The 20446-nt window shown below is 65.3% G+C and overlaps 1 protein-coding gene across 2 annotated transcripts; it reads right to left on the bottom strand.

The window, feature by feature from the left end:
• Positions 1-8: 8 nt before the first annotated feature.
• PAK4 (p21 (RAC1) activated kinase 4) lies at positions 9-19950 on the bottom strand. Of its 2 annotated transcripts, XM_029064790.2 has the most exons (9): positions 19845-19950; positions 6769-7011; positions 4363-4902; positions 3440-3880; positions 2735-2868; positions 2361-2487; positions 2123-2248; positions 1826-1960; positions 9-1233 (listed from the first exon to the last, which is right to left on the bottom strand). In XM_029064790.2, exons 2-9 carry the CDS (start codon positions 6970-6972, stop codon positions 1078-1080), a joined length of 1863 nt encoding a protein of 620 aa, XP_028920623.1. In that variant the 5' UTR covers positions 6973-7011; positions 19845-19950; the 3' UTR covers positions 9-1077. The 2 variants fall into 2 exon arrangements, with proteins under 2 accessions (XP_028920623.1, XP_028920624.1); XM_029064791.2 differs by lacking the exon at positions 4363-4902 and having other exon boundaries at positions 19845-19943.
• Between the last annotated feature and the right edge of the window lie 496 nt (positions 19951-20446).

Genomic DNA, 20446 nt, shown 5'->3' with positions numbered 1-20446 from the left:
GTCTCCTCTCAAAAACAAAACCAACCAAAAAAACCGCTTTAATTGGAAAGGTAACCGGGCTTCCCCGCCCGGTCACAAAATCAGATCGAATCCGGAGCGGCAAAAGTTCCTCAGGGACGTTAGAGGGGGTGGGGGGGGCAGAGGGAAGAGCACTGCAGGGGTTACAAAATGACAATATAAATATCTTTGTAAAAAGGAGGAAACCTGCAGAGATCAGTAGTCGTTTTCAGTAGACGCCCAGCCCGCCGGCCCCCCGCCCTCCGATCCTAGGACGCCGGTGAGGGGCTTGGGGCGGGGAGGGGGGGTGATATCAGTCTTCGTCTGTGGGGGTCCCCGCCCACCTGAGCCAGGGACTTAGAGTTAAATTCGCACCCCGGAGCAGGGGCCTGCCGGGGGCCGGGGAGTTAAACAGGTGCACGCACGCGCACTCACGCAAACGCTCACACACACGCATACAGAGACGCACGCGCTGCCCACTCGGTGCTCCGTACCCCAGGGGTCCTCCTCCTGCTTTCGGACCCAGACGCACCCACCCGCCGCCCGGCCCCGTTCACGTCCCGGCTTCGGGTCCCGGGCTCCCGCCAGGGCCCAGGGGGCCAACTGGGGCCGGGCCCCTCGGGTTTCCAGTGTCGAGCGAGCCGGGCCGCCCCGGATTGAGGCCTGGGGGGCGCGGGTGGGGCCGGCAGAGCCGTCGCTTTAAATACAGTCCAGACCCCCAGCCCCTTCTCAGTAGTAAAGCCCCCGGCCGAGCGGGCCAGGCCGCCCCCCGCCCGCCCCCGGCCCCGGACGTTTCGGCTAACGGGACCGGATGTCGGGGTGAAGAGATGGCCTCGCGTCCCCGCCTCACGGAGATTCGGGGTCGGGGATCGGGGGAGGCGGGAACGTCGGTCCTGGAGTGGTGGGGGGGAGGAGGGGGGCTGGGACAGGGGACCCAAGCTCCCTCCCCTCCCCTCCGCCCCCGCCCGCTGCCGGTGCTACCGGCGGGGGCCGGGTGGACAGGCGGACGGGGCCGGGTGGGCGCCCCGCCCCGTCTCTGTTGTCTTTGGTGCGGGGAGGGGGGCTGGGGGGCGGCCGCCCTCATCTCATCCGGTTCTGCCGCATGAGCGGGACGATGCTGGCCGGGGGCCCGGCCTTGCCCAGGAACGGGTGCTTCAGCAGTTCGTTGGCCGTGGCCCTCTGGGCCGGGTCTCGCACCAGCAGCCGGTCCAGGAAGCCCTTCATGGAAGGAGACACCTAACCGGGGCGGAAGGGGAAGAGAAGGGGGATGAGCTGGGGGAGAGAGGAACCCTCCCCAACCCCCGGCCCCCCACCGGGACCCCCTTCGATCACGGTCGTCGCCTCTCCCCCAGCTCTCCCTCTGCCGCACCCTCATCTTGGCCAAGCCACATCTCTCCCCCCCGCCTTCTGTCACCGACTCCCACACGGGGACCCTCCCCACCGGCCCCCATCTGGCTCCTCCCCGCCCCCGTCTCGGTGTTCGGCACACGTTCGGGTTCAGGGGGTTGGGCCGGCCCGCTCTCAGCCTGGGTCCCGGTGCCGGGCGGCTCCCGGCCCCCATCGGCCCCTCGGCCCCGGGGGCGGGACCGGCCCGGGCCTTGCCTCCCCCAACCTCCCACGGACGGGGGCGTCCCATCCATACTCTACCACCGTGGGGGACGCCGGGGGCCGTCCCACTCCCACCGCCCCCCCCCCGTCCCACCCCCGGGGGTGAAGAGACTCAGTCCCCCAGAGTCCGTTTCAGGAGACCAAACAGCCCGGGGGCGGGCCGGGAGGGTCGGTGCCCTTCCCCGCCCCCTCCAAATCCCGTGCCCGAGGGAGGCCTTACCTTGTGGATGTTTTTCAGCTTGGGGGGAAGGTTGTCGCGGATCATCTTCATTGCCTTCAGGGGGGGCTCATTGAAGTAGGGGGGCTCCCCATCCACCATCTCGATCACCATCACCCCCAGCGACCAGATGTCCACCTGGGGGACGGACAGACGGGGCCGATGGCGGCAAGCCCAGGGCGCGGGATCGGAGGCCCCCCAGCTCAGGGGGAGGTGTGTGCGGGCGTCTGTGAGTGTGGGGGGCGGGGGTGTCTCCGCCGGCTCCGAGTCCTGGCCCCCATCTCCCCCCCCCCGTCTCACCTCGGGCCCGTAGGGTAAGCGGGAGATGAGTTCGGGGGCCATCCAATATGGGGTCCCCACCAGCGACTTCCTGCGCGGCACCTCCTTGTTCACCTGCGCGCAGAAGCCGAAGTCCGACAGCTTCACCTGGGGAGAGACGAGCGGGGTCGGGGTTTGGGCTTCGGACTGGAGCAGGAAACGCTGAGGAAGGAGACGCTCCCGGGTTCCCGGCCCCCGGCACCGACCCGCCCGCCCTCACCCTGCCGTCGTGGGTCAGCAGGATGGAGTCGCTCTTGATGTCACGGTGGATGACTCCCTGGGCGTGGAGGACAGAGAGCGCCTTCAGGACCGCCAGGCACACGGCCGCGATCTGTTCCTCGTTCATCCTGGGGGAGGGAGGGAGGGAAGGAAGTCTTCGATCTGGAGGCCGACCTCCCTCCTCCCCCACCCACGTCACGTCAGCAGCGCCAAACCCGGCTGGGGTCGGTCCCGGGAGCTCTCGGTCCCCCGCGGGCGTTCCCTCTCCGCCCCTCGCCCTCCAGCCCACCCCTCCCCGGTGGACTACGCCGGGTCTCCCCGCGGCCGGGGCCGGTGCCTCCCCCCGGCCCCCCGACCCCTTCCCGCCACACGCACCTGGTGTGAGTGACGATGTCGGTGAGGGCCCCTCCCTCCAGGAACTCCATGACCACCCACAGCTCGTCGCCCACCAGGTAGCTGTTGTACAGCTCCACCACGTTCTCGTGCTGATAGTCCCGCATGATCACCACCTGGGGAGGCGGCGAGGGCTCAGCGGCCAGCGGCGGCCGGCCCCGGGACCGACTGGGCCGCTCGTGTCCTCCTCGGCGGCCGGGAAAGGGGCTTCGGGCGGGGAGCGAGTGGGGAACTCCAAGCCTGCCGGGCTCTCGGCCAACTGGGGCACCTGGCAAGAGCAGGGCTGGACGGGCAACTGGGCAACGGCGGGACTGGACGGGGCTAACGGGCCACGGCTGGGCAGGATCGGGCTGCCGGGAAACGGCAGGGTTGGACGCGGCGCCGGGCAACAGAGGGACCGGACGGGGCGACTGGGCGACAGCAGGACCGGACGGGGCCGCCGGGCAACAGTGGGGCCGGAGGGGGTGACTGAGCAGCGGCTGGGCCGGACCGGCGGGCAACGGAGGGACCGGACGGGCCAGCGGGCAACGGAGGGGCCGGAAGGGCCCTGGCCAAGAGGAGGGCCAGATTGGGGTGGGCGGGTTGGAACTCCGGCTGGGACGGTGGACAGGCCCTCGTGTCTTCCTCCCCGCCCCGACCCCCGGCCTCTGCCGCCCCCGGCCCGCCCGGGCCCCCGCCCCCGCCGACCTCATTGAAGAGCAGCTCCCGGCGCTGCTGCTTCCTCAGGTCCATCTTTTTGACGGCCACGAGCTCGCCGCTGCTCCGGACGGTGGCGATGCAGACGACGCCGGTGGAGCCCTCGCCGATCTTGATGAAGTTGTCCAGGTCGGAGCGGGGGTCGCCGGGGTCCACCACCATCTGCAGCGCCGCGCGGAACTGCTCGTGTGACACGCGCTGGGGCTCCCGCTGCGGCGAGCGCGGCTGCTGCGGCCCGGCGGCCGGGGGCGGCGGGGGCTGGGGCCCCGGCGGGACCCCGCGGGCCAGCTGGGGGTCCGAGGCGTGCGGGGCCGGGCCCGGGCCGGACGGCTCGGCGGCCTGCCGGGCGCGGGGCGGCCCCCGGGAGGAGGGCGGGCCGCCGGCGGGGCCGTTGGAGGCTGTTTGGTGGGCCCGGCCCGGCCCGGACTCCCCCTGTGGGAGGGAAAGAGGGGAGCGCGAGTGAGGGGGTGGGCGGCCGGGGGGCGGGGAGACCCTCTGGGGGCGGGGAGCAGCCTGGCCCCAGCCTCGCGCACCTGCAGGGACGGGACGGGACACGGGAGAGGAAGGGACTGGATGGAGGAGGGAAAGGAGGAAGAGGAACGAGGAGAGGGCAGGAAGAGAGGGTCCCCGTCCCAGCGCCCAGCCCAGCCCGCAGGGCAGGCAGGTGCTCCCGGGGCCGAAGCTCCCCGAGCTGCAGACAGACAGACGGTCGGACGGACGGACGGACGAGCCGGAGGACGGACGGGATGGAAGGTGGACAAAGACGAGAGGAGGGGCGGCGGAGGCCGAAGCCAGCGGTCCGGGTGAGCAGAGACGCAGCTCCCCGGCGGAGGGGGGAGCCCGAGGGGGCGGGACGCTCCCCCCGGGCGCTCTGGGGGCTGCGCTGGGGGGCGGGGGAGAGAGGTGGGGGTTACCTGGGGGGCCGAGCCCCGGCCGGGGTCCGTGTCGGCACGCGGGTACGTGTTAAAGGGCCGTCCGCCCTGCCGGGCCGTCTCAGCCGCGCCGTCGGCGGCCGGGAGGTGGGGGGTGCCGAGGCTGGGGCCCGACAGGGGCCGCTTGTCCCGGGGGGGCTGGGGGCCGCCGGCCCCCCCGGCGTACGACGACTTGGGCCTCTTCTCGGGGCCCTCCCGCCGTGCCGGCCGCCCGGCCCCCTCGCCCTGCGGCGGGTCCCTCCGCCCGCCCCGCTCGGGGGCTCCGGTCCTGCCCTCGGGCGGGGGCTTGGGGTGTTCGGGGGGCGCGGGCTCCTGGCCCCGGGGCTGCTGGGAGGAGGCCCGGGGCGCCGGGGGCCGGACCCCGGCCAGCCCGTTCTCCTGGGCCGGCGGGTCCCGGCGAGGGGGGCAGGGGGGGCTGTCCCGGCGCAGGGAGTTGGACCGCGTCACCGACATGTTCTCAAAGTCCTCCAGCAGCAGCGTCAGGGCCCCGTCCTTCGGCGCCTTGTTCCCTCGCACGATGGTCTGGGCGGCCCCACCGGCCCGCGTGCACGCGCCCACATGCACATAAGCACACACGTGGGGGGACGGCGACACAACGCGCACAAGCGCGCGCGCGCACACACAAACACACAGACAAAATCGAAAAGAACACAAGGAGGGAGAATGAAATGTCTGGTGGAAGGGAGTCGGGTATCCAGAGGGCCGCTACCGGGAGGGAGGGGTTCTCTCCGGCTGGAGAGGTGGGGGGTGGCGGGGTGAGGCTGGGAAGGCTTCCCCTCGGGACGGTGCTTTCCACAGACCCCGACGTCTGGCCGACCCCGCGGTCGGCCCCGCCGGAGACTTCCCCCTTCCCCTCCCGCTCCGCCGGCCCCGGCCATCGCAGTCTGAGGAAGGGAGGAAGTGGCCGGGCCGGGGTGTGATTTGGGGTCGGGCAAATTGGCGGGCGGCGGCCGGACCGGGCGCGTCCCTGTGGCAGCTTCGCGCTAGCGGCGGAGACGGGGGCGGCCCGGGGACCCCAGGAGGCGGGGTCGGCCTTGCCTCTCCCGAGGGTCGGGGGATGAGGAGCGGGAGGAGAAGGCCCCCAACCTCTGCCCCCGCCCCGGCCCGCGATCCCGCCGCCAGCGGGTGCCCACGACCGGCCCTTTTTCCATCTCCCCCGGCCGGAAACAGTTCCGTCCCCCACTGCCCCACCCCACCAGTTTGGCCTGGGGAGAGGGTGTGCTTTTTACGTGGGAAGCCCCCGCTCTCTTGGCAGCCCCCTGCCCTCACCCCTAGCCGCAGGAGGAGCTCCAGAGAGCCTCGGCCTGGCTCCCGGCCCTCCCCGGCACGCCCCTCGCCCGGCCCCACCATCGCCACGGCAACTGGGGGGAAGGAACGAGGGGGTGGAGAAAGAGGGCGGGGGCCACAACCTGACCCCTCTGGACTCCCCTCGGCACCGAGGAGGACGGTGACGCTGACCACGGGGTGCCCGCTGAGCTCGGCAGAAGCAGGCGCCGCTGAAGCGGGGGGGGGGGGGGGGGGGGGGTGGGAGATGGAGAAAGCCGATTCCGAGGATTAGGAGGCCGCCACGCCGTTCCAGCAGAACCGGTGTGGCCGGACGGCCGGGAGGCTGAGCGACGTCTCGCCCGCCCGGGGGCAGGCGGGAGCCGGGCTAGATCCCGGCGCCCAGGAAGTGAAACCCGTATTTCGGGCCGCTGGGAGCCGGGGGGCAGGAAGCCGGGCCAGACCGGGCCGGGGAGCCACCTGCGCCCGCCCCTCTCCCCGTTAGCCCCTGGGCTCCCGTCCTGCCTGTCTTCTCCGGGGAGACCCCCTCCGATCGGCCCATCGCCCTCGGACTCAACGGGGGTCTGGCCAGGAGGAACAGGGGTCGCCAGGCCGGGGGCACCCACTCTCCGACGTGGTAGGCCCTGACGCCGGGGGGCCTGACCCAGCTCGTCGGATGGGGATGTCGAGGGAGGACCCCCGAGGCTCGTTACGGGCAGAAACGTATCTGTTGTTACGGTGCACTCTCCCAAGCGCTTAGTACAGCGCTTTGCACACAGACAGCGCTCAATAATACGACTGAATGAACGAGGCTCGGAATCAACCTAAATCTCTGATCCTCGGGTTCTCCGGGGGTCATCCCGGACAGCCCCCCGCCCCCGCGGGGGCTTCGCCGTTCCGAGTTCTCACCTCTGCCCTGGGGTGCCCCCCCCCACTCCGCTCCTGCCCTCCTGGGGCCAGAGACCCCCGGTGCCCCGTCGGGGCAGACGGACAGACACGCAGACCATGAGAATGGGCTGTGGCAGGGCCGGGGGGGGAAGGTGGGATGGGACGACGGAGGAGGCAGGGGAGGGAGGGATGGAAGGAAGAGGCGGGGGGCGGGAGGGGAAGGGCCAGCGGCCGCACCTTTTGGTTGCCGCGCTGGATGGCGGTGATGCAGACGGGGTCGACGAGAGGTTTGGGCCGCTTGGCCGACTCCTCGATGATGCCCTGCCATTGACGCGGCAGCCCGGTGAACTTCTGCTCCCGCTGGTCGTAGCCCGTGTGGACCCGGTGCTCAAAGTTGGACGGGGCCGAGATCTCCAGGCGCTTCTTCTTCTTGCTGAACATGGCGGGGGCCGGGGGTGGCGGCGGGGGAGGCTAGCCCACCTGCGGCCGGGGCGGGGTGGGAGAGGCGTGTCACCGCCCCCGCCCGCAGCCCTCCTCACCCAGGTCCGGCCCCCACCCTGGGCCCTCCACGTCCGGCCTCCGGCCTGGTACGCCTCCCTCTTCATATCTGACAGAAGGTGACTCCCCCCCCCCCCCCATATTCATTTGTTCAATAGTATTTATTGAGCACTTACTATGTGCAGAGCACTGGACTAAGCGCTTGGAATGGACAAATCGATAACAGACAGAGACCGTCCCTGCCCTCTGACGGGCTTACGGTCTAATCGGGGACTATTGAAGGCCCATCTCCTCCAAGAGGGCTTCCCTGACTAACCCCTCCTTTCCTCTTCTCCTACTCTCTTCTGCGTGGCCCTAACTCATTCCCTTTACTCATCCCCCCTCCCAGCCCCACAGCCCTTATAGCCATATCTGTCATTTTATTTATTTAAAGTCTTTAAACTGTAAGCTTGTTGTGGGCAGGGAATGTGTCTGTTATGCTGTTATATTGTACTCTCCCAAGCGGTTAGTACAGTGCTCTGCACAGAGTAAGTGCTCAATAAATACAGTTGACTGACTGACCTCCAGACCCAGGCCCCAGACCTGGCCCCCTCCCGCCCAAGCCGGTCCTGGTGGGGGCGACCAGGGATGCTCCCCGGAGGAGGTGGAGGTGGTAGGCGGGGGCACGGAGGCTGTCCTGCGCAGAACGGACGGTTTGGCCAGAGGTGCCCAAATGACGGAGGGAGGACAGGGCGCGAGGAGAACGGGCGGTGGACGCTGGGCGGAAGGCGCTAGGCCCTGACGGATCGGGAAGGTCTCTGCCTCCATTCCCCGGTGCCAGGACTGATTTGGGCGCCTGGTCACGAGGTTGGGGGAAACCACACCGGTGTGAAAGGTGCCACCCCTGCCCGCCAACAGCTCCACACCAAGCAGGGAAAAACGGCCCCCCCGCTCCCCTCCCTAGATACCCAGTAAACGACGAGTGGGCGGACGTGAAAGACAGAGCCAAGAGGCTGAATCGATGGGAAGACCGACTGGAGGGCCAGATGGGAGTAGGGGACGATGGGGTGGCATAATGATGGTATTTCTTAAGTGTTTACTATGTACCAAGCACTGTTCTAATAATAATAATAATAATGTTGGTATTTGTTAAGCGCTTACTATGTGCCGAGCACTGTTCTAAGCGCTGGGGTAGACATAGGGGAATCGGGTTGTCCCACGTGGGGCTCACAGTCTTGACCCCCATTTTACAGATGAGGGAACTGAGGCACAGAGAAGTTAAGTGACTTGCCCACAGTCACACAGCCGACAAGTGACAGAGCTGGGATTCGAACCCATGAGCCCTGACTCCAAAGCCCGTGCTCTTTCCACTGAGCCACGCTGCTTCTCCACTGGGGTAGATACAAGGTAATCAGTTTGTCCCGCGTGGGGCTCACGGTCTTCGTCCCCATTTTCCAGACGACGTAACGGAAGCACAGAGAAGCGAAGTGCCTCGGCCAAGGTCACGCAGCAAAGTGGCGGAGCCGGGATTGAAACCCCACGTCCTCCGACTCCCAAGCCCGAGCTCTTTCCACTAAGCCACGCTGCTTCTCGTGGCACGAGAGAGAAGCGGGGTGGGGTGAGCAGGGAAGGCCTCCTGAGGGAGGTGACTTGGAGGGCTTCGCCGGGTGGGAGGGGTCCCAGGAAGAGTGGCGTGCCAGATTGAACAGTCCTTTCGAGGGCAGGGATCGTGTCCACAGGCCTGTCCACGGGCACAGGTACGGTGCGTGACACGTACACGGCAAGTGCTTAATAAATAAAAAGGACGGAGTGATCGACTGAGGGGAGGAATGAGCACGCTGAGGGTTGGGGGGTGCAGGGCGGGGAGCCCCCCCAGACCCTCTCCCCCCATCCCGGGCCGACCCTGGCTGTTTCCCTGGCCTCGCCCCATCGCCCACCCATGCCCCTGCCGAGCTGGAAGTTCTTCCCGGTGTTAAACCTCCGTCTCCCCCTGGGCTAGGCCCGTTTCCTCATGGAGGTGGGGTCGGCGGGGGCCGGGGTCGACGCCCGAAGCTCCTCTCCGCAGGTCCCCCAACCCGATGATCCGCGGGGGTCTGTTCCCACCGCTCCCCGGCTGGGCGTACCGGAGGTCCCTGCTCGCCTCATCCCTCGGGGGGCCCGGCTCCGCGGTCTCCCCGAAACCTGCCGGTCCGCTTTACCCCGGGTGCCCGGCTCTCTGCCGGTGATCACAGGGAAGAGTTGGCGGAGGGGAGGCAGAGGCAGGCAGCCCCGACCTGTTTTGACTGGTACTGGCTCGGGCGGACGCGGCCCGCCGGGGGGAACCGGCGGGTTCTCCCAGCCACCGGCCCCCTGCGTGGGCGAGGGGGCGGGGGGCGGGCTGGGCGGCAGGGGGCCACCGGACCCTCCCGGACCTAATCTGCCTCTGCCCGGGCCTCCGCCGGCCCCGCTCCTGCTCTGCACAGCGAGGGGCGGCCATCCGCTCCGGGCCCCGGCCTGACTCCGGGCGAGGGCGGGCACGGCGTCCGGGGAAGCGGCCTCCGTCCCCGGATCTCCGCCTGGAAATCCCGACCCCTCTATATCTGCCAGACGGCAGCTCTCCCATCTCCAGAGCCCTCCGGAAATCCCTCTTCCTGCTGGAGGCTTTCTTCGATTCATTTTTCTTCTCCCTACTCTCACCTCAGCTCTTTGGCAGAGATTGATTTACCTACATAGAAGCAGCGTGGCCTAGTGGAAAGAGCCCGGGCTTGGGAGTCGGAGGACCTGGGTTCTCATCCCGGCTCTGCCAATTCCTTGCCGCGCGGCCTTGGGAAAATCACTTCGCTTCTCCGTGCCTCAGTTTCCTCAACTGTAAAATGGGGATTCGCTACCTGGTCTCCCTCCTACTTAGGACTGCGAACCCCACGCGGGACGGGGACTGTGTCCGACCTAAGTGACTTGAACCAAACCCATCGTTTAGGACAGTGTTTGACACATAGTAAGCACTCAACAAGTACCATAAACAAACATAGATACTCTTTAAGCTCATTTTCTTCTTCCTCCCTAGGAATTATTTTACATCCCTCTCCCTAGACTGGAAGCGTGCCTTCTTACCGCGCTCTACTCTGCGCAGGGCTGCGGGAGGTAATCTGCAAGTGGAAGAGTTCAGGAAGGGCTACTGTTTGGGCCCCTGGGGAAGGAGGGGTGTCTCTCCAGGCATCCGGGTGGCTCCGTCGAGGCTGGCCCGGTGCCCACCCACCCCCGGCCTTCTTCGAGGCCGGAAACCCGCCCGAGCCGCCTGCTCCGGCCAGATCCCGCGGACCCCGTGGGGCACCCGGCTTGGCGTACGTACAACGCTGGATCCCGATGGCTCGGAGGATCCGCCTCCTCACCCACCCTGTCTCTAGCCGGGGTTTTCCGGGCGAGTGGCCAGAAGAGGCGAGGTCAAAAAGCCACCTGATCCCCCAGTGGAGTGGGCCGAGTGTTCAGGGATCAGCTGGCTCTGGGGGAACAGGAGCGGGATTCTCGCCCGTCACGTCTCCCGTGTGACGGTGGGCAAGTCACTTGAGTTCTCTGGGCCTCGGTGACCTCATCTGATAAATGGGGATTAAGAGTGTGAGCCCCATGTGGGACAGGGACTGCGCCCAACCTGATTAACTTGTACCTACCCCAGTGCTCAGAAGAGGGTTTGGCCCATAGTAAGCGATTAACAAGTACCATTTACAGGTACCCAGATGGCATGGAGGGTCCCTGGGGGGCGGGGGAGGGGGCAGAGGAGGTGCCATCCAATCTGGAGGAGGACAGAGCTGATTTCATCTCAGTGACCATTCATTCAATCATTCAATCGAATTGACGGAGTGTTTACTGTGTGCAAAGCACTGTACTGAGCGCTTGGGAGAGCACGATGCAACAAACAGATACATTCCCCGCCTACAACGAGCTCGCAGTCTGTTGTCTAGGTCAGAGACAGGTGTCTAGTGGACCAAGTTGTCTAGTTCAGAAACAGGTGCAGGATTTGGGGGAGCTGGAGGGGCCTCCGGGGATGGGAGCTTAACCTGGGAAAACTCATGGGCCACCCGGCCCCGGGGCCCCGACTGTGGGCGTTCTGCCAGCCTCTGTTCTGGGTCCCCAATCTTCTTCATCTACTCCATCTCCCCGGGGCACGGGAGGGGCTCGGGGCATCACCCCGGGGGCGTCCCGCCGCTACCTCAACCTCAAATGGTTGGCGCTGCCTCGTGGAAGGAACCCGGGCCTGGGAGTCAGAGGACCCGCTTCTAATCCCGGCTCTGTCTCCCGTCTGCTGTGCGACCCTGGGCAAGTCACTTCAATTCTCTGGGCCTCAGTCCCCTCATCCTTAAAATGGGGATTAAGACCGTGAACCCTACGTGGGACAGGGACCGAGTCCAACCCGATTATTTTGTAATTACCCCTGTGCTTAATACCCTGCCTGGCAAATGACATTAAAAAAAGGAGGGGGTTAAATGGAACGCCTCTCCTGCCCCCCAAACCCACCCCTCCTGGGTTCCCCTTGACGTTTCTGCCCTCCTGCTGCCCCGGGATTCTGTCACCTCGGTCGGGGGTCACCCAGGGCTCCCACTCTCTTTCAGCTCCCGCATCCGACCTTTAGCCACATCCCACCCGCTCTCTCCACCCAACATTTCCGGGATCCTCCCCTTCCTCTCTACCCAAACAAACCCCGGCCCTGGTCCGAGCTCTGATCATCAGGGGTCTGCCCGAACGAGGTTTCCAGCCCCCTCCTCACCCCCTCGAGAATTCTGCTGCCTCCCCCTCTAGACTGGGAGCTCGTTACGGGCAGGGGACGTGTCTGCTGATTCCGTGGTACTGCGCTCTCCCAACCGTTTCGTCCGGCGCTCTGCGCCTAGTAAGCGCTCAATAAATACCGCTGATGGTTTGATTGACTGGTCTCCCTGCCTGCAGCCTCTACCCCGTGCTCCTGCCCGGATCTTTTTCTTGATAAATCACCTGGCGGAAATATTTCCTCTCCTCCAAAACCTCCACTGGCAGAAATCTTCCCACAGTCCCCTTCGAGGCTTCCTGCCGGCTTAATTGCACGTACCTTTTTTCATTTTTTAAGGGTATCTGTTAAACGAATACTATGTGCCAGGCACTGTATTAAGGGCTGGGGTAGATACGAAATAATCAGGTTAGACACCGTCCCTGTCCCACAGAGGGCTCGCCGTCTCAGTCCCCATTTTACAGATAAGGGAACTGAGGCGCGGAGAAGTGAAGTGACTCGTCCAAGGTCACACGGCAGACATAGAGCTGGGATTGGAACCCAGGTCTCTCCGACCCCCAGGCCCGGGCTCTATTAGGCCACGCTGTTGTAAGCGCTGGGGTAGATACGAGTCAATCAGGTTGGACAAGGTCCCTGCCCTTCAGGGGGCTCACAGGCTAAGTAGGAGGGAGTAGGAATCAATCCTCACTTTACAACTGAGGAAACTGAGGTAGAGATAATAATAATTGTGGTATTTGTTAATTGCCCACTATGTGCCAGGCACTGTACTAAACGCTGTCCGAGCAAATTCGGTTGGACACGGTCCCTGTCCCACATGAGGCTCACCGTCTCAACCCCCATTTTACAGATGAGGTAACCAGAGAAGTGAAGTGACTCGCCCAAGATGACACAGCAGACAAGTGAGGGGGCGGGGATTAGAACCCATGACCTTCCGACTCTCCCAGGCCCCGGCTCTAACCACTGGGCTTGTTGAGGGAGGCGGTGTTCCGGGATGGCACAGAACACGGGACGGGCGGGGGTCCGGAGGATCTGAAGAGGAGGGGAGGCCCGAAGCCAGGGGAGAGCAGGAGCGAGGGGACGGAGGCTGGAAAACTGACAGCGAGATCTGATCGGAAGATCTCCTTGGGAAGAGGGGAGGAGTAGGGGGTGAAGACAGGGAGAAGCTCTGAAGCAGCACGGCCTAGTGGGAAAAGCCCGGGGCCTGGGAGTCGGAAGGACCCGGGTTCTAATCCCGGATCCGCCGCTTCTCTGCTGTGAAACCTTGGGCGAGTCGCTTCAATTCTCTGGGCCTCAGTTCCCTCAACTGTAAAATGGGGATTAAGACATGGATCGTGTCCAACCTGAATCAGCTTACATCAAACCCAGTGCTTAGTTCGGTGCCTGGCACAGAAAACCATATGCAGATGTATGATTTCTTTTTTTTTTAAAGGGACATCTCTGTGGCGGCTGTCGGCAGTGCCTTCAGAGGAAAGGGGTGAACGGAGGCCAAGCCCAGCAGGTGGGGGTGGGCGGGGAGGGCTAGTGGAAAAGCCGAGGCTCTCGGAAACCTCCGGCTGGGCAGGGTCGGGCAGGGTCCGGCCGGCGCTCGGAAGCCCCCCAGCATTACCCCGCCGGGGCCTCGGGGCAGGGCCGGAACCCCGGGTCGATCCTCAAGCCGGGGTGAGCCGGAGTGGCCGGACTGGGAGGGTTGGGGGGCGGCGGGGGGGATGGGAGGGTCATGGACCCCCATGAGGTCCCACTGCCCCTCCCCTCCCCGAGCGGGGTCAAATCCCGAGGGGGCGAGGCCGGAGAGAAGTAGTTGGGGCCCGAGGGGAGTCGCAGGGGCCCTTCTGCCCCGGCCTCTGCCCTCCCGTCGCCCCGGGGAGGGCAGGATCCGTGTCCCCGCCTTCCCGGCCACCCCCCACAACACCCCAGACTTCAGGGGCGGAACAGAGGCAGGAGGGGACCCCCACCGGGAGAGGGAGGGGGGGTGGCGGGGAGGGAAGGGCGGGCTGGCAGCCCCGCCCACGGATGTTTGTGTGTGCCCCCTGCCCAGCCCCTCAAGATGGACCCGCGCCAGGCTGGCGCTGCGGAAGGGAGTGTTTACGACCCTGGTCCTGTGGGTGGGGCGGCGGGCGCCCCCCACCCCGCCAACACACACACACACACACACCGCCTGCCCCCCCACCCCAAGCCGGGCTCTCCTTTGATCTCTCCAGCCTCGCCGGCGGCTGCCCCGCCGGCTGCTGGCGATGGAGGGGGCGGGGCGCCCGTGGGGACCGTGCCCCGGCCGTGCCCCCTCCCCACGCTGGGGAGGGAGGGTCCCGAGGACCTGGGCTGGGCGGCGGGATATCCTGGCCGGACCCAAATCTGTACAAATCAGAGCGCCACTTGCCCGCCCCCGCAAGGCCCCGTTACTGGAAGCTCCATTTTGTTTTTTTTTTTTAACGCTATCTGCTACGTGCTTACTGCGTGGCAGGCACTGTACTCAACGCTGGGGTATAGGCAGCCCGTTTGGACGGGGGTCGGACGCAGTCCGTGTGCCACATGGAGCTCACGGTCTTTACGGCCACTGTCCGGACGAAGGAACCGAGGCCCAGAGAAGTGAAGCGACTCGTCCAAGGTCACACTGCAGAGAAGTGGCGGAGCCGGGGTTTGAACGCAGGTCCTTCGCACTCCGGGGCCCGGGGTCTATCCGCTATAAACTGTTTCTCTGCAAGGATTGTGTCCGTCAACCCCGTTGGACTGCCTGCACCCATGTGCTTAGCCCAGTTACAGAGAGAATCTGGTCCAGTCCACTGCTTTGTATCCACCCACCTTAATAATAACGATAATGATTATAATTGTGGTTTTAGTTAAGCACTTACTATGTGGCAAAGCACTATATTAAGCACTGGGGTAGACACAAGATAATCAATTTGTGCCATGTGGGGCTCACTGTCTTAACCCCCATTTTACAGATGAGGAAACTGAGGCGCAGAGACTTGCCCAACATCACCCTGCAGACAAATGGGGGGCACTGGGATCAGAACCCAAATGATGGTGATGATGGTATTGGTTCTTAAGCGCTTACTATGGGCCAAGCACTGTTCTAAGCGCTGGGGGAGATACAAGGTATTCAGGTCGTCCCACGTGGGGCTCACGGGCTTAATCCCCATTTTACAGATGAGGTGACTGAGGCACAGAGAAGTGAAGTGACTTGCCCAAGGTCACCGTCCGCCCTCCTATTTAGGCTGCCCCTCTAAAAAAAAAATTGTTGGTATTTGTTAAGCGCTTACTGTGTGCAGAGCACTGTGCTAAGCGCTGGGGGAGATACAGGGTAATCGGGTCGTCCCTCGTGAGGCTCACAGTCTTCATCCCCATTTTACAGATGAGGTAACTGAGGCTCAGAGAAGTGAAGTGATTTGCCCACAGTCACACAGCTGAGTAGTGGCAGAGTCAGGATTCGAACCCACGACCTCGGACTCCCAAGCCCGGGCTCCTTCCACTGAGCCACGCTGCTTCTCTAGACCGGAAGCTTGTTGCGGGCGGGGAGTCGATCCGTTTATCATTATTATTGTTAAGCGCTTACCTATGTGCAAAACACTGTGACAGATACAAGTCGATCAGGTGGGCATGATCTCTGTCCCACATAGGGCTCGCGGTCTTAATCCCCATTTTACAGATGAGGTAACTGAGGCCCCAAGAGGTTAAGTTTATTGCTACACTGCACTCTCCCAAGGGCTTAGTACAGTGCTCTGCGGAGAGTAAGCGCTCAATAAACACAACCGGATAAATGAATGACTCGAGATCAGCTGGCCAGAGCGGGGAAGGGAAAGGGCAAAGGTGACCCTTCTCGCTGATCTGCAGTTTGCCCTCTTGCCGCCGTGCCAACCCACGATAACGATTAGAAGGGCTTACTTTTTGCCAGGCACTCTTCTAAGCGCCGGGGTAGGTACAGGATAAGCGGGCCGGACGCGATCCCTGTCCCCACGTGGGGCTCACAGCCTTGATCCCCATTTTCCAGATGAGGAAACTGAGGCCCAGAGAAGTACGGTGACTTGGCCGGGGTCACGCAGCAGACAAGCGGCGGAGCCGCGATTAGAGCCCACGCCCTTCTGACTCCCAGGCCCGGGCTCTATCCGTCGAGGGCCACGGACCCATCGGTGGTTATGTATTGAGCGCTTACTACGTGCAGAGCACTGCGCTAAGCCTTTAGGAGAGTACAGCAGACGCAGTCCGTGACCCGCCGGGGCGAGGAGCGTCCGCTCCCCTGGGCCCCTCCTGGCGTTCTTGGCGTTGGCTTCACCCTGCGCAGGCAGCAGGACCAGCCCCGACAGAGACAGTGACAGAGACGGAGAGAACCGAGAGAAGGAGGGAGTCGGAGCTGATGATGATGGCATTTAAGCGCTTACTATGTGCAAGGCACTGTTCTAAGCGCCGGGGGGAGGGATACAAGGTGATCAGGTCGACCCACGTGGGGCTCACAGCTAGAGACAGGGAGGCCGGCGGCGGGGCCGGATCCAGGCCGCAGGGACGCCGTGGTCCCGCTGTACCCTCATTCTTTGGCCGCCGGGCCTCCGCTGCCCTTTCCAAAAAGCTTCTCTCCGGCCTGCAGGCAGCGGGGAGGGAAAAGGAGGTAGAGAACCAGAGCAGCCGCGGGGGTCCCACTCCCCGGAGCCACGTACTAAGCGCCTGGGAGGGAAGACCTCTCGTTTAGACTGTGAGCCCGTCACTGGACGGGGATTGTCTCTGTTTGTTGCCCAATTGTCCATTCCAAGCACCTAGTACAGTGCTCTTCACACAGTAAGCGCTCAATAAATACTACTGAAGACCAGAGATGGGCGTGTGCTCCTCGCGGGCAGGGCATGTCTACCAACTCCATGTTGGTCTCTTCCAAGCGTTTAGTACAGTGCTCTGCGCACGATACGCACCCAATAAATACCAGTGACTGCTTGATTTTTAGGAGACGGGATCTCTCCCCTCTCAAACCCTAGGTCGGGGAAGGGGCGGTGCAGGGAAGCTTAAGCCCTTCTGGAAAAATCTGTGGCCATGAGTTCACATTCCAAAGCCCAAGGGATGCGTCCTACCCGATTTGCTTGTACCCCCCCCCCCCAGCGCTTGGTACGGTGCCTAACAAATACCGTAACTATTAATATCATTGTTGTTATTATTAAATTCCCTCGGGCTGGAGGGATCCATTCCCCGTTCCTGGCCGGGCACCTCCTCACTGGATCTCTCTCCTCTAGTCCCCTAATCCAGCTCTCACCCTTCCCCCTCCCTGGGCCCCAGAACCCCCAAATCAGCCTTATCTCGCTCCGGGAAAGGCTCAGAGATAAAAAGGAGCCCAGGGCCCAGCCAAACCACACAAAGCCCTGCGTCCCCGCTGAGACGGTGGGGCTGGAGGCCCCAGGTGGGGAGTGGGGAGGAGGGAAACCCAACGGATTCAAGCGAAGCAACGTGGCCTAGTGGATAGAGCACGGGCCCGGGAGTCAGAAGGACCTGGGTTCGACTCCTGACCCTGCCATGTGTCTGCTGCCTGACCCGGGGCCGGTCGCCTAACTTCTCCGTCCCTCAGTTCCCTCATAAGTAAAATGGGGACTGAGAGTGTGGGCCGCCACGTGGGGCAGGGACCGGGTCCGACCTGAGTAGCTTGGATCTAGCTCAGCGCTCAGTACAGGGCCTGGCACATGAGGAGGGAGGAGGAAGGGCGGCCTCGAGATCTGAACGAGGCTCCCCAGAGGGACCTACGAACCTGGGGGCCCCACCCTGCCTGGGCTGGAGTCGGGTTCGTGCCGGGTTGCGTGGGCACCCGCACGGCGGTCCCCGGGCCCGGACGGCCTCCCCCAAAGGGGGTCGGTGACCTGGTTTGGTGCCGGCGCCGGGCCTGGGCCAGATGTTTCCATCTCACCTGGCTCTGCAGCGGGAGGGATCGTGGCCAGACCCTGCAGGTCAGGGCTGGGGCAAGGGAACGGAGGGGCACCGCCCCGGGACACCCGGGCCCGGCCGGGGGTTGGCGAAGCCCACCGGAACCCGAAGCCTTGGCCCCGGCTAAGCATCCGCCGCCCGACCGCCAGCTGGCCGGCCTTCTCGGCCACGCCTGAGACCGGTGCCGTCGGCCCTGGGCAAACTCCCATTTCATCCCGACCTGTTCTGCCCCAGGGGCGGGGGGGCAGGCCCGGGCCCACCCACTCCAAGGGCGCCGGCCGACTCTCCCGGGGGGGTAAATGGGGTGCCTTCTGCCTCCCAGAGCCTCCTGCGGGGAGGACGGTTGGAGGCCTCTCCCTGCCCGCCCACCCCGGGGACCGTCCGCGGGCCCGGGGTGGACCACAAAGGAGGCGGCCCCGGGGTTTGGACGCCGACCGGCTGGCAACGGGAGGGAGCGGGCACACACTGGCCCCTTCCTGGGCTTTGGCGGCGTGCGAGCCAAGGGGGTCGGGGGCCCAGGAAGGGGAGGGAGTGCTGGAGCGGGGGGGAGGAGGGGAGACTGGGGGTGCAGCCAGAGAACAGGGTGGGTTGTCCCAGCCCTTCCTCCCGGGCCCCGTTCCCCTTCCCCCTTCCCTTCATCTCGCCTGGTGTTCAGTGAGTCAGCCGGAGCCAGAAGCAAACCAAAAGGCAGGCCAAACTTGGCGGGCGGGGGGGGGCCGGTGGCCAGAAGCCGCGGTTGGCAGCCGGTAGAACGTGAGACACGGGGCAGGGCGCAGCTCCCATCGAACCCACCCCCAGCCCGGGCGAGAGGGCGGGCGGCCGGGAAGCCCCCCAGCCCACCGGGGGGTCGGGGGGACGGGGATTTTCGCCTTCCGCCTCCCCCTTTCCCAGCTGCTTGCTGGACCTGGGGCAGGGAGGAGGGGCGGGGAAGCGGGTCAACCGCCCCCACCCCACTCCCCGGCCCGAAACCCGACACCCGAACCATGAAGCGGTTATCTGAAATCCCCGTGGAAAGAGGAGAAAGGGGAAGGGAGAGGGAAGAGGGGGAGGGGAGCACCTGACCGGGACCTGAAGGAAAGGGTCTCTGTGTGTTGGGGGGGGAGGGCGGGGGGAGGTTCGCAGGACCCCCAACTACTCAAAGAGCTGCTTGTCCCCCACTACTCCTGGGGATGTTTCAGAAAATGGGAGGGGGCCTCCAGTAGGACCAGAGGCTCCCCGTCTGCCCAGCCTCCCGGTCCACCCTCAAACCGGCTGACGGAGCCGGGGGCCTGACCAGTGGCGCGTGGTTCACCTCCTGTGGAGCCTGGAGGGGCCTGGGGGGGGGGGCTGCTTTTTCCCTGTTTTCACCCCCAAACCCCCACCCGAGATGCCATTTCTCCGGACCCAAGGCTCGCATCCCTCTCCTAGCCGACCTGCGGCTCGGCTTGCCGACCCCGAGCCTGCCCCGCCGATCCCGTGCTGGAGAGATCCGGGGAGCTTCGATCGGAGGCGGGGTGGGGGCTGGGGGGGAGTCGGGGCGGCGAGGCGGCGGGCAGCACGGCGGTGGGTCCGGAGGAGGGACCGGAGAGATGGGGCAGGGAGCTGCCGGGAAGGCCGCGGAGGGAAGGGCCAGCCGTGGGGCAGGAGGAGGCCAAAGGCGCCAGGGGAGGGGGTGCGAGGGGGTGAGGAGGGGACCCGGAGTCTCTGGGCTCCATTTCGGCCGATCCATCCGCAAAGCAAACCGGGCCCGACGGCCTGGACGGGGACCGGCTCTCTCTCTCTCTCCTCTCGCAAGACCGGGACAAAGGGGGGCTTTTATCGGACCTCTACGGGGAGGCTGGGGAGGGGCTCTTGTCGCACCCCGGGGAGGATGGAGAATTTCATTCCCACAACAAGAGGGAGAGAGGGGGAGGAGAGGGAAGGCAGGAGGGAAGAGAGAGGGCGGGCGCCGGGAGATGGGGAGGCAAGATCAGACCCACTTCATTCATTCTACTCCCGGGGCGGGGGGAGAACTCAAAAGCTTCTACGGTGGACACGGCTTCGTCCTTCCAGGCGCGCTCTCGGGGATAAGTCGCACACCCACCCATCCCCAGGCCGAACCGGTGACCCCCAGGACCCCCATTCCCGGGGACGGTCGGCAGCCACACGCGGCGGCCCCGAGCCCCGGCCTTGATCACGGCCCGTTTCCCCGTGGCCTCCCGGCCTCCCGGGCCCGGGCCGAGCCAGGCGGTGCACTCACCTTCACCGCCGCCGCCATCCTCCTACTTCCTGAAAGTTTGTAGCCAGCAGAGCCGGCAGAGCCAGCAGCCTGACTGCCCGCCCTCCTCGGGGCGGGGGACAAACTCCAGGGAAAACAGGGAAGGGGGAGGGAGCGAGGGCCAGAACCCTGCCCGGCCCAGCCCTGCCCTGCCCTGCCCAGTCCGGCTCTCCTCTCCCCTGCTTCCCGCAACTGGGGGAGGCGAAGGGCGGGGAGGGGGGAGAGGTCAGCAGTTTACTCTCTGGGTGACATCTGAACATACACACACATTCACACTCTCCCAGTCTCCGTCCCGGACACGCAGACACACAATCACGGAGCCTGCCCCACGCTGGCTCTCACATTCCCGGTTTGACCGGGGCCCGGTTTCGGGCCGGAGTCGGGATCTGGGGCGGGAATGGGGTCGCCGGGCCGCCCCCCCTCCACCCCCGGCCGGCGACAGAGGAGCACGGGAAAGCCGGGGCCCGTGATCACCCCCGACGTCGTGGGGGCCCCCGGGCCCGCTCTGGCTCCGTCGCACCCAAGGAATGCCTGGCCCCGGATGGGCCGGCTGGCACGCAGCTGGGCGGGCTCAATTCCTCGGT

The sequence above is a fragment of the Ornithorhynchus anatinus genome, chromosome 5 (genome assembly GCF_004115215.2).
Source record: "Ornithorhynchus anatinus isolate Pmale09 chromosome 5, mOrnAna1.pri.v4, whole genome shotgun sequence".
Taxonomy (NCBI): Eukaryota; Metazoa; Chordata; class Mammalia; order Monotremata; family Ornithorhynchidae; genus Ornithorhynchus; species Ornithorhynchus anatinus.
The sequence above is the reverse complement of the archived record's forward strand: the minus strand, read 5'-3'. Positions and strand labels throughout refer to the sequence as shown.

What these genes read in the sequence shown, in the direction of transcription:
- PAK4 (XM_029064790.2), bottom strand. Translation starts at nt 6,972, where the DNA reads ATGTTCAGCAAGAAGAAGAAGCGCCTGGAGATCTCGGCCCCGTCCAAC. An exon ending in GCCGGGGCTCGGCCCCCCAG is followed by an intron (nt 3,881 to 4,362) that starts GTAACCCCCACC and finishes TCCCTCCCACAG; the next exon opens with GGGGAGTCCGGGCCGGGCCG. An exon ending in GCTTACCCTACGGGCCCGAG is followed by an intron (nt 1,961 to 2,122) that starts GTGAGACGGGGG and finishes TCCGTCCCCCAG; the next exon opens with GTGGACATCTGGTCGCTGGG.